Here is a 12,071-nt window from a genome sequence, read left to right on the forward strand (position 1 = left end):
CATTCAATACACCCATTACATTTATCATACTTGATAATTTTCAACATAGATGTCAAGGCATCTGACACTTGTTGGAATCGAGCATAAAAATCTTAAATAGACTCACTCTCTTGCCTTAGAGACTTCAATTCTTGTTCTAATTGGTATCTCTTTACCCAATTAGATTGCTCATACACTTGCGCATCTTTGGCATTTTCATACTTTATGATATTCACTAACCCCCAAAACCATGACTTCACCTTGGCATTGTCCCTCTCCCATTCTACATGACTTGCCTCGTAGTTGACATCATCTGCCTTGGGTTTGGATTTGGTCTCATCCAAGAATCGAATATATCCATACCCCTTAATCACCGCTCACCCAATAGGGGGCAGGTTATATGCCCCCCCCCCCCCGAACACGAGAGGGTGTTGCGTGTTCTCCCCGGAACATGCACTGTAGCTACAGTGCGTGTTCCGGGGTCCCGACTGAGCGTCGTGTGACGCTCAGTCGGGTTTACGTGTGCACCATACACCACCGTACACCCGGTGAGATGTACGGCGCACCCATAAACCCGACTGAGCGCCACACGGAGCTCAGTCGAGACCCCGGAACACGAACTGTAGCTACAGTGTGTACCCGGGGCAGTTTATATGTGCACCCCCGAACACGCACTGTAGCTACAGTGCGTGTTCGGTCTACAGTGCGTGTTCGGGGGAGAACACGCAACACCCTCTCCTCTCTGCCCAATATGAGAAGGTAATCTCGTCAAATTTGACAGGAATAATTTGTATGTCCAACAACTCAGTTCTTGTTTCAGAGAATGCCAGAGCGGAATGTTGTCCGGTGGACTGTGATGGTTTCCGGGCATGTTCAACGTGGGGACATTAATGCAGCGAAGTTGGTTTTCGATCAAATTCCACAAAGGAATGTGGTCTCTTGGACTGCTATGATTTATGGGTACTCTCAGAATGGCTACTACAATGAAGCGCTCGAGGTTTTCAGATAGATTCTGCAAGCAGGCATGAAGCCAAAAGAGGTGACTCTAGTGAGTGTTTTAGCGCTTGTTCCCACTTGGGTGCCTTTAAGTATTGGAAGGTGGGTGCACGATTATATGAAGAAACAAAGAATTCATCAAGATGTTTTTGTAGCTACTGCGCTCGTTGACATGTATATGAAATGTGGTGGCGTCGAGAATGCAAGGGAAGTTTTCAATGAAACACCAGGAAGAAATGTCGCATTTTGGAATGCCATGATTGCGGGGTTTGCAGCAAATGACCATGTCAGTGATGCAATTGCTCAGTTGGCAGAATGGAGAGAGTCAAGCCGAATGACATCGCTTTAATTGTACTCTCTGCTTGTAGTCATGCTGGCTTAGTTGAGGAAGGCCTGCAGTACTTTGAGAGAATGAGCATTGATTATGATATTACAAGAAAACTAGAATACTATGCTTGCATTGTTGACTTGTACGGTCATCGCAGAAACCTTAAAGAAGCAGAAGACTCCATAAGCAACATGCCCATCAAGCCAGATATTGTTTGGAGTGCTCTGCTGAGTGCTTGTAGGAAATTTAAGAATTCCGAGATGGGGGAGAGGGCTCTAGAATGCATCATTGAACTGAATCCTAAAAGTAGTGCCTGATTTCTTCCAGCAGAAATCTATGCTGCTAAAGGCTTTTGGAGTGAAGCAGCAAAGTTGAGAAGTAGGATGCATGATGCTGGGATTGGTAAAATACCAGGTTGCAGTGTTAATGAGGTGGACAACAGGGTGCATGAATTTTTCACAGATGAAAAATAGCATCCTGAATTGTTCAATATTCATGAGAAACTAAAGGAACCGACTTCTCAACTAAGGATGCATGAGTATGTGATATATACCGGACCTGTGCTGCATAACATAAAGAGAAGGAACATGTTCTGCACACCCACAGTGAGAAGTTGGCAATTGCCTTTGGACTTCTAAAAACAAGAACGAATACTATTGTTCGGATTGTGAAGAATCTCCGGATATGTGAAGACTGCCACACTTTTGCAAAGATAACATCTAAGATAACCAAGAGGGAGATTATCATTCGAGATCGGGTCCCGTTTCACCATTTCAATAAAGGTTCTTGTTCTTGCAATGATTACTGGTAACTGCCAACTGTTGTAACTTACTTTTATTGTTATAGGGGACTAATCCCCACTAAATGTAAACTTCAATAAATGTAATGAAATCGAGTAGGAAGTGACATGGAAAAAGTAAATAAATCTTACGCAAAATCAGCAGCTTTCTCCCCAGCTATCTGAAAATTACAAAAAGGAATCCTATTTTTTTACTTAACGCATCTTTTAAGCTTTTTTTTTTTTTACCAAAAGTGCGTATATATAAAGGAAATATTGGCTATCCTCGACTATAGCATACCCTCTAGTAGAAACACCTTTTGTCCATTATATTTTCTTGATCTTTTCTGTGAATAAAATCTTACGGATATTATCCTTATGGTTTGTTAAATTAAAACATGTCTTACATCGTCCTATTGCATTGCATAAACAGCTTGTTTAAGGGGTTCAAAATTCTAACAGTATACAATGTATCAAAATTTCATGATTGAAAAAAATCATGTTTTATGGTGAAACCGCTAATCAAAAGTGCATTAATTCCTTGGTAAATAGACCATGTTGAATGCATCTGTAGGAACAAATTTGTCAAATAAAACTTGCACATATGAGTTTTAACTAGCAAATACATTAGTCTATAGTGAAGCCAATAATTTCCCTTTCACATGTATGTATTACAATAAAACTTCTATTTAGAAAAAGGAAAAACAGAATTCTTGTAGCATAATGGTGCATTTCAATCAATGTCATTAGACTCGGTTTTCAAAAAACAAACCCAAATCGAAATCCAATCATTTTGAACCAGTCTAGCCAAATTAAAAACCTATGAGTCCTGATTCAGGCCGAGCTGAAAGGAGGCTCAATCGGCAGATCACTACAAGAAAAATGTTAATTAGCGACGGAAAGTTGCGACGGATTATTTTCGTCACAAATTTGCGACAGATTAGCTAGAGAAAACTAGTCATCGCCAAAATTGGAATTCGCGATGGATTTTTTTTGTGAAGGATTCGCGATGGAATTTTTCCGTCACAAAATTCGTCGCGAATTAGCGACGAATTCACGGTGAAAATTTTTTGTCTCAAACTCTGTCGCAAGTTAGCGACGAGTTTTGCAACGGACTTTTTCTATCACAAAATCCGCCGCTACTTTTCGATTTAAACTACAAAATTCTCTCCCCCTTTCCCCCGTAAAAGCCCTAATCTTCGCCGTGATGCCTCCTCCCCTTTCCCTTGTCCTCAGTGAGACCAAGCCGGGTGCTATCGCCGTAACCACCACCGCCTCTTTCCCTTCCTCATCTGCAGACTCGCGAGGTTCATTCTCTCTCTTCACTCTGGTTCAAAAAGTTTCACGTTTCTAGGGTTTTAGGGGAAGAAGAAGAAAAAAGCGATGTCGTGGGAAGACGAGAGGATCGCCTTGGATGCTACTCATAGGGTGTTAAGGTGGAAAAATGTGGTCAGTTAATGAGTTTAGACCTATTTTGACTCATCCAAAATTGTTTCGCCCAAATGGTGGGCCCATATTTCGGGTTGATGAAGAGGTTTTTAGTGATATAGGGCTGGTGGCCGACCTGTGTGAGGTTCAACTCGTGAGTAGAGGTTTATGTTGCTGGTTTGATCCCTTCATTCTCTCTAAAAGGTACATTTAGGGAACAGAGGATTGTTAGAGACTATTTGTTTCATTTTCCTGTTACAATAACGTGATGGTCTTTATCTTTTGTGTTATCAATATGATGATTTATATTCTTATGTGAGTCCCATGAAAGAACAATATATTGGTTGAGAAGCATTTCACATTTTGTGGTTTATCTGTGTTTATTTGGTCAATTTTTTTATTTCATATGGAAGATCCCACTACAGTTGTGTGTTATGGCATAGTTTGGTTACACGGTCAATTTTGCATGCTATGCCTCTAATTATGTGTTAGGCTTGAATCTACAACTTGAATGTATATGAAATTTATGTTTAATCTAGGTTTGTTTTTTTGAATTTGTTTTTAGGCCTTGGTAAATTGGATATGCAAACACTAATTCAAACATCAGAACCACCAAAAAGGTATCATTGAGATGGTGAATAAGAGCATGAAATTTTGTTGATTTTATTGTTAAATCACATATAATCTATATAATAATGGTGTATAATAAACACATTTAAGTATTATGCATGGGAGGGATGGAGGGTGGCCATGATAGGTTGCATGCTGACCATGATGAGTTGTTTTAGAATAGGAATAACACTGTGATTTGGGTTGCATAGGGGGGAACTTTTCCATGCTATGTGGTAAACATTGTTTTTGTTCTAATATTCTCAAGTTGTTGCGCTTATCTTTAAATTGTGAGGGAGTTCACACTACAAGAAAAATGGTATTAGCGACAGACGTTATCTGTTGCAAACTCCATTGCTAACGTGTTTAACGACAGATTATCGACATATAGCATCCGCCGCATAATCCTGGTCGCTAAATTGCGACAGACTTTATCTGTCGCCAATCCGTCGCTAATTAGCGATGGCTTAGCGACAACTTATGTTCGTCACTAATCCGTTGTTAATTAGCGATGGCGTAGCGATGAATTATATCCAGATATAAATTGTCGCTAACTTTTGGTCGGCAAGTTAGTGATGAATTAGCGACGGATTAAATTTCATCGCAAACAATCGACCGATCTTAATTGGTGATGGCTTAGCGACGGAAAATATCCGAAAAATATCCGTCGCTAATTTAAAAAAAAATTGAAATATGAAACTCGAGAAAAAATTATCGTTATACAATTCATATAACCTGTTTATAAAAAATAAAGTACACACAAAAAATACATATATAGGTGAAACAAAATTAATACAAGTTCTAAGTTAAACAACCAAATACAGTCTTTGCCAAGTTATAATTGGTTACAAGTACGCCAAACAAATTAAATACATGAATCTAATCGTCGTCAATATTCAGGACATCATCCTCTTCATTTTCTCGATTTACCCCTCCTTTCATACCTCCATCGAGCTTCTACGCTGATAATCTCCAGCATCCTACAAGAGAACCAAAATGTTAATATTTATAAACAAAATATAAACAAAATGCTCATATGTGTTCTAAGGCAGTCAAAAAACTTGCATAGTGATTCAATCATGCTCATATGTGTTCTAAGGCAGTCAAAAAACTTGCATAGTGATTCAATCATGCTCATATGTATTCTAAGACAGTAAAAAAACTTGCATATTGATTCAATCATGCTCATATGTGTTCTAAGGTAGTCAAAAAACTTTTATAGTGATTCAATCATGCTCATATGTGTTTTAAGGCTGTAAAAAAACTTGCATATTGATTCAATCATGCTCATATGTGTTCTAAGGTAGTCAAAATACTTACATATTGATTCAATCATGCTCATATGTGTTCTAAGATAGTCAAAATACTTTATATGTGATTCAATTATGCTCATATGTGTTCTAAGGTAGTAAAAAAACTTTGTATATGATTCAATCATGCTCATATGTGTTCTAAGGCAGTCAAAAAACTTTATATGTGATTCAATCATTCTCATATGTGTTCTATTGGTTATATTCTGATAAATGTGAATGGTGATTTGAATCAGATGAAATTTGGGGTATGATTACTAACTAATCATTCAAGCAAAACTTCATTGTGTTCTTGAGGCAATCTCTCTGACTGAATCACACTCTAAAATGCAGATATGTGATATGGTTGTTGTTGCCAAGATCATGAAGGCAACTCTTGTTCTTCCTTCACTGGATCACACCTCCTACAGGGCCGATGAAAGGTCTGTTGGTTATTGAAGTTGGTTTGTTTCTTCAACTTTCTTTGATGTTGGAGTTGAATGAGATAGCTGAATGGTTCGATTGCACTGTCATAACTGAGGGGTCTCAGGTTTGAACAACATGAGGGTTATCCCACAGCTTGCCTATAAGAAAAAGAAAACAAAAATCTTTGATGTTTTTACTTTTTATTCAGTGTGGAAGTCTCATCAGTGTTTATTCTTATTTGCAGTGGTTTCAAGGATCTATTTGATTGGCAGCACTTTGTGCAAACTCTAAAGGATGATATTGATATAGTTGAGACATTGCCTTCTGATCTTGTGGGAATTGAGCCCTTCAAAAAGACCCCTATCTCGTGGTCTAAGGTCTCATCTTGGACATGGTCTTTTCTTTTTCTCCTTGCTCTTCTGAAGAACACAATGTTTGTTGATGGTGCCAGTTTTTGGTTGGTTTGGTTCAGGTCAATTACTACAAAACTGAAGTCCTTCCATTGCTGAAGCAGCATAAAGTTATGTATTTCACTCATACTGATTCACGGCTTGCCAATAATGAACTTCCAAGTTCTATACAGAAAGTAAGGTGTCGTGCATGCTATGGGGCATTGAAATATTCAGCCCCAATCAGGGATCTGGGGAAAACCTTGGTTTCTAGGATGTGCAAAAATGGAAACCCCTACATTGCTCTCCATCTCAGGTAACTTTTTCTGCCATTCAGTCTTTTGTTTGCTAAATTCTGTTAGAAAAATTGGATTGCACTTAGGAGTATATGAAGTATTCATAAAGCTGAGGATATGTTAAGCGATTCTTATAGCTGTTAAAAAAAATATGATCCTGGAGATCAATTCAATACTGATTGTAAAAATTGAAGATAAGCCCATGAATGTAAGTAAATCAACACATGGAGTGAAAAGAATGCCATTGGAAATTTAAGAATATAAATCAGGAGACTGGAAATATCCATGCTACACCTCCCACCAGCCTATTCTAATAAGTTTCTAGAGTGCTTTGTTTCACTACCAAGAGTTATTGAACAGAAATACTTGATGGGTGCACATTATTTCTCAAGTGGTATGTAACTACTAGATGTAGCATATGTGACAAAAGGTTTCCCCTTGCATGATAAACATTACTAAATGATTAATTTAAATATTAAGATATGCATTTGCTTTTGTAATTCATGAAAAAACTAAGCATGTTTTTCTTTTTATCCGCAAAAGTGTATTAGGATATTCTGTAGATGCAAGAATCCTGCTTTGTCAACAAAAGCTAGTCAACTCAACCTTCTAATTTTGGAGCTCAATCTAGACTTATCCTGTTAGTGTACCAAGTATAGTGTGTTGTACATCTTTGTGCGTGATGAGGATTGGAGCATTGTGTCTCCCTGTCTGATTAACTAAAGATAGTGGGTTATTAGTGTGTTGGTTGAGCACTTGAGCCCTAAAATTGAATTTATAGCTTCATTTATCAAAAAGAATAGACTTTGCACTCTACCCTTACATGGTTCATTTTTTTGGTAAAATGACTTCCATGGATGATAGTGTCAGGTTTTGTTGGAACATGCTTAGCCAGAACGTATAGCCAAGGTCACCATGTTGGAGGTCATGAATTACTTGATTCTGTAGTGATCCTGGTATGCTAGGTTAGCTTCAGTTTATCAATTGGATATTAGAAGCTATTAAAATAGTTAATAGATATGGTTTATAGGCTTATAGCTATACCATTCTCAATTTCTTATTTTAGCTTTATAGTTATTAGCATGTGCATGTGTCTACACGTGCACATTTACTAAAATATATGATACTGCTAAATAGTATAATATAGTTGTGCCCACCACTGAAACCAAACCAAATTAGTTACAACTACCAACCCATTAGATATAAATTCTATGGCTGAATTCTTTATTTAAAGAAAACAAGGAAATCCTGCCTTTGCTGGCACATTATCATTGTCCAGGAACCTTCTTTTCTAATGAAACTTATTCCTTTTTCAAAAGCTATTAAACGAATGAAAAGAGGTGCTTTAACAATGAAAGGTAAAAGTCTATATTCCCTTGATGGCCACCAAAGGGATATGCCTGCTGGCCAAGCCACAAAAAGCACATGAATGGATGAGGCACCTTTGCATTTTTTCTTAGGGTTAAAGCGGGAAACATAACTCAATTTCTTGAATAGATTTATACACCAGTAGAAGACTGAGAATTTCCCCAAGCTTCACTTGACTGTGCCAACCTTCACTTGACTGTGAATAAAAAAATATTATTGTAATTTAAGCCAAAAAATGGCATCATCCGACAAAAAAAAGTTACTTGTACCTTGAAGTAGGCGCAAGATGGCAGCGGTGATAAAAATACTTGATAAAGAATACAAAGGGTCTTTCTGAAGAATATCCATTGGTGAATAGCCATTCCAAGCAATGATAAGCATGACCTGTAAAGAATAGGGATTCATTAAATGAAGCATTTGATTCTGACAAAACATCATTCTGTGGTCATATTTCGCATGCTTAGATGATACCTGCAATGGTAGTATATAGAAAGTCCACATACGATCAAAACTTCGGAAGATATTCCAAAATGTCCTGCTTTCTACAAAATTTGATTTGCCTGTGCTTCCTTTAAATCTTTTATGAAATTGTTGTCACCCCTGAATTATGAAGAGCCTCAAGTGAATGATAAACATGTAAGTTGATCTATGTAATTTTATCCTTCAATATGCTTAGTAGATTACCTGCGAGACAGGTCACAGGCCTTGTTTCACGTGTTGATTTAAAAAAAATCACCGTCATCACTCATGGGCCAACCCAAAGAGAAACAATCAGATGACCTAAAAAACCAAAAAAAAAATGCTAATACCATATGAATTATACCATGAAGAAGAGTAATCAACAAATTCACAAACAAGAGGTTGGTAACAAACCAAAAATATTCATTCAAGTCATCATAGTTACACCAAGCTGAATGAGGTGCTTTTCCATTCCAGCTTTTATTGGCCTCCTGGAAAAGCATGAAAACCAATCAATTAGCTTAGTCTATTAAAACATGAAAGGAGTAGTAGTTACCCATGGCCATACCATTTCAATTACATGGTACAATGGTGTGATGACTTTTCTTAGAAAAGATTCATCATCTCCACCATAAGAAGATTTGATGTCCTCCCCAGTCACAACGCTAATATTTCTGCCCAACAAACCATGAAGTTCGTATGACATCTATATACATGTGAAATGCTGCTGAGAAATATATTTTGAAAATGGAAATTGCAGAGGGGACAAATGACACCAACAAGTCTAGAGAGAAGCAAATAATATCAACACTCACGTTATGAAAAATGTAGCATAGACACTCTGGCATAAAACGAACATTTGCCGCTTCTCCCCATATCAGAAGATACAGACCCATATATATTATCTTTCTCTGTTGTACTTCTTGTTGGGGTTGAGGAAAGCTAGGTATACACCACTATATTAGCACTAAATCATATAGCAAAATATCCACTAAAAATCGTGATACATGTTAAAATACATAGCTAATATCTATCAAACTTTGTCATCCAGAGTATTGTATGTTAGCCAATACATAGGAAAACAACGAATCCAAGCCCAATTAAAAGAAATGGAACACAAAACCATGAAAACAACAACATCAAACGAATCCGAAACTGAAAGAACCCTCACCTTAATATAAACAATGCCACCACCCAATCCGTTGCCGCTGTCGGCACCGGTGAGCTCAAACCGAGTCCACTCTAGGGCATCGTCTTGGCGGAAACAATAGGGAAAAAGGTAAAGAAGAAGAAGAAGAAGAAGAAGAAGAAGAAGAAAGCAAATCGGAGCCGACAGGAGAAAGAGGAGGGGAGGACCTGTGCTCGGTGGTAGATGCTGGCGATCAGGGTGGACTTGACGGAGTCCCTGAGCTGCGGGGAGAGCTTGGCCCAGTGGCCAGTGATCTTCTTGTAGAGAAGGACGGCAGAGAGTTGGCGGACGTTGGACATTTTGGCGGTGCAGAGGTGCTCGATGAGGGCGAAGACCACCTGCGGGTCGGTGGTGGTAACAGCGAGGCGTCATGGCTTCGGCCGGCTGTGGATGGGGGAGGGGAGGAAGCGTCATTTGGGGGTAATCAGAGAGAGAAAGAGACAGGGAGGGAGAATTTTGCGCCCTAGTTGGGTAATTTTTATAGAAAAATAGCTATGGACTTAGCGACCAAAAAATTCCATCATAAATCCGTGCGACGTCGTTAGCGACAGAATTGTTTTATCATGGATCCTTCATTAATTAGGGACGGATCCGTGATGAAATATTTCCCATTGTTAATTTCGCAAATATTTCACATTTTAGCGACGGATAGTTTTTGCTCGCTAATCCATCGTAAATTTGCGATGAAAAAAAAACTGGCACAAATTTTTGTCGCTAATTAGCATTTTTCGTATAGTGTCAGTGACCATTGTATACAATAAATAGTCAGAAAGATGATGCCATACCTGGCCGCTAACTAAAACTTATTTTGGTTATTTGCTAAGCATCCAGTCTGCTTTAATAACATGTATATATTGCTGATGTAGAAATGGATTTCTAAACTTCTTAACCTAAGCCTTACTGTGAAGATTAGTGTTATTGACATTGAGGTTGATTTTGCTATTGAATTGACCTTCTGAACCTGTTTACAAAACTGCCTCGTGTTCTACTCAAAACCGATGCTAATAGAGCTATGTTGAACCTAGTATACGACTGGATGATAACTGTTATGTGGATAATGCAAATAGGCTTTAACGTCACACTCAATTTCAGGTTTGTCTATGTTTTGTTTTCTCCAGCTTCTTATCTGGTTCTCACATAACATTTAGTGTTTATGTTAAGGTGATTTCTCATTGTCATTCCTACATTTTTTGGTTTTTATTTGGGCTAATTCCAGGTTATATTAAAGTCAGGCCCAGAAAATTCTCTGGAACTTTATATTCAAATCCTCTCATCACTTGGTGAGAGTGAAAGCCATGTGCTATGCATTTTATGACCAATTTCACTACCTAATGTTGCCTGAATTGTGGATTATGTCTCCCTATGCATTAGTTTCTAACATACATGCCATTATATGTGGTCTAAAAAAAATCAAAACTCGTCTATGAGGTCATCTTTTATATTGAGGGCCCTTACAGAGCTTGGCCTCTTGCCATGGGAGACAATGGAATTGACACACTTTTTTTTTTAGGAAAATCTTTCAAGTAATCTTGGAAGATTGTAGTTCATATAATAGGTGTCAATACACCTGTTCATCGGAAAACTTCTATTTCAAAATGTTACTCTGTTTGGTTTGAGTGAGAATGCTAATCATATTATCATTTTCTTTTCTATCAACAAAGAAAATGATCAAATCGAAAGGGGTTAACCCGTACTCGTCTCCTCCGAAAGAGGTATGCAGTGTTATTGTCAATTCTATCGCCCTGTTGAGGTGACCGTCTTCTGATTGATATTTATGTTGCTCTTTTGAAATGAGCTGAACATGCAATTGAGTTGGTTCTTTTTTGCAGCACCTTGGAGTGTGAAAGGCTAAGTTCATTTGTACTTATCTACAAATGCTTCTAAGAGCAATATATGAATGAATGACATAATTATTCTGATGACCAACTAACAAGGTAAAGAATTGTTGCTAGAACAGCTGCTTCAGCAATATTATGCTTTCCTTGAATTTGTTAGTTTCTGTGTCATCAGATTGAAGTCCTAGTTTTTCTGCAGTCAGATTGAAACATTTCTAGCTTGTTGTGGTTCTCTTATGTAGGGAGCCTTGCCTGAATGTCAATGCACTGAAAGATAAGAATTGGGACCTGAGTCAGTGGTGCACACTTATTGATGACAGATGCTTCTTTCCATGGCTTGTCAAGGTATGCTTTTCCTTCTTTCTGGGTTATTTGGGTGTCAAATATTTCATTGGGGTTTTGTTTACTTTTTTTTTATGTATTTGATGCACATGATATGGTTGTTAACGTTTAGTGTTATTCCCAGGTTCCATCTGAGCAGGAGCAGTTGAGAGCATGCCAAATCAGTGCTCAACAAATAAACAAGGTTGAAGAGCTTTGGAAGACAAATCATGATGCTTCTCTTGAAGATCTAGAGAAACCTGGTGTGGATGATGAACCTCAGCCTGTGGCCCTCAAGTACGAAGATGCTTACCAAGTATCTGGGTGACCATGATACACCTTGATAATCGCTGTATTTTTTTTATATATTTGGTTTGAATG

The 12,071-nt window shown here is 38.0% G+C and overlaps 1 protein-coding gene, 1 long non-coding RNA gene and 1 pseudogene across 2 annotated transcripts; 2 read left to right on the forward strand and 1 right to left on the reverse strand.

The window, feature by feature from the left end:
* The first annotated feature begins 1,003 nt into the window (after positions 1–1,003).
* Positions 1,004–1,620, forward strand: LOC149831489 (pentatricopeptide repeat-containing protein At2g44880 pseudogene; annotated as a pseudogene).
* A 1,844-nt stretch (positions 1,621–3,464) lies between these two features.
* On the forward strand, positions 3,465–6,642 carry LOC149831490 (O-fucosyltransferase 35-like). Its single transcript, XM_090013032.1, has 5 exons — positions 3,465–3,530; positions 5,762–5,850; positions 6,078–6,210; positions 6,306–6,538; positions 6,585–6,642. The coding sequence occupies exons 1-5, from the start codon at positions 3,465–3,467 to the stop codon at positions 6,640–6,642; spliced, it is 579 nt and encodes a 192-aa protein (XP_089869158.1).
* A 1,261-nt stretch (positions 6,643–7,903) lies between these two features.
* On the reverse strand, positions 7,904–9,905 carry LOC149831491 (uncharacterized). The gene is made up of 8 exons (XR_016433021.1): positions 9,517–9,905; positions 9,161–9,287; positions 8,914–9,019; positions 8,760–8,836; positions 8,571–8,666; positions 8,358–8,486; positions 8,156–8,270; positions 7,904–8,082 (listed from the first exon to the last, which is right to left on the reverse strand). It is a non-coding gene; the product is annotated as an uncharacterized LOC149831491 (long non-coding RNA).
* Positions 9,906–12,071: the final 2,166 nt, after the last annotated feature.

This window comes from Nuphar pumila, chromosome 7, assembly GCF_984573655.1.
Source record: "Nuphar pumila chromosome 7, dmNupPumi1.hap1.1, whole genome shotgun sequence".
In the NCBI taxonomy this organism is placed as follows: domain Eukaryota; kingdom Viridiplantae; phylum Streptophyta; class Magnoliopsida; order Nymphaeales; family Nymphaeaceae; genus Nuphar; species Nuphar pumila.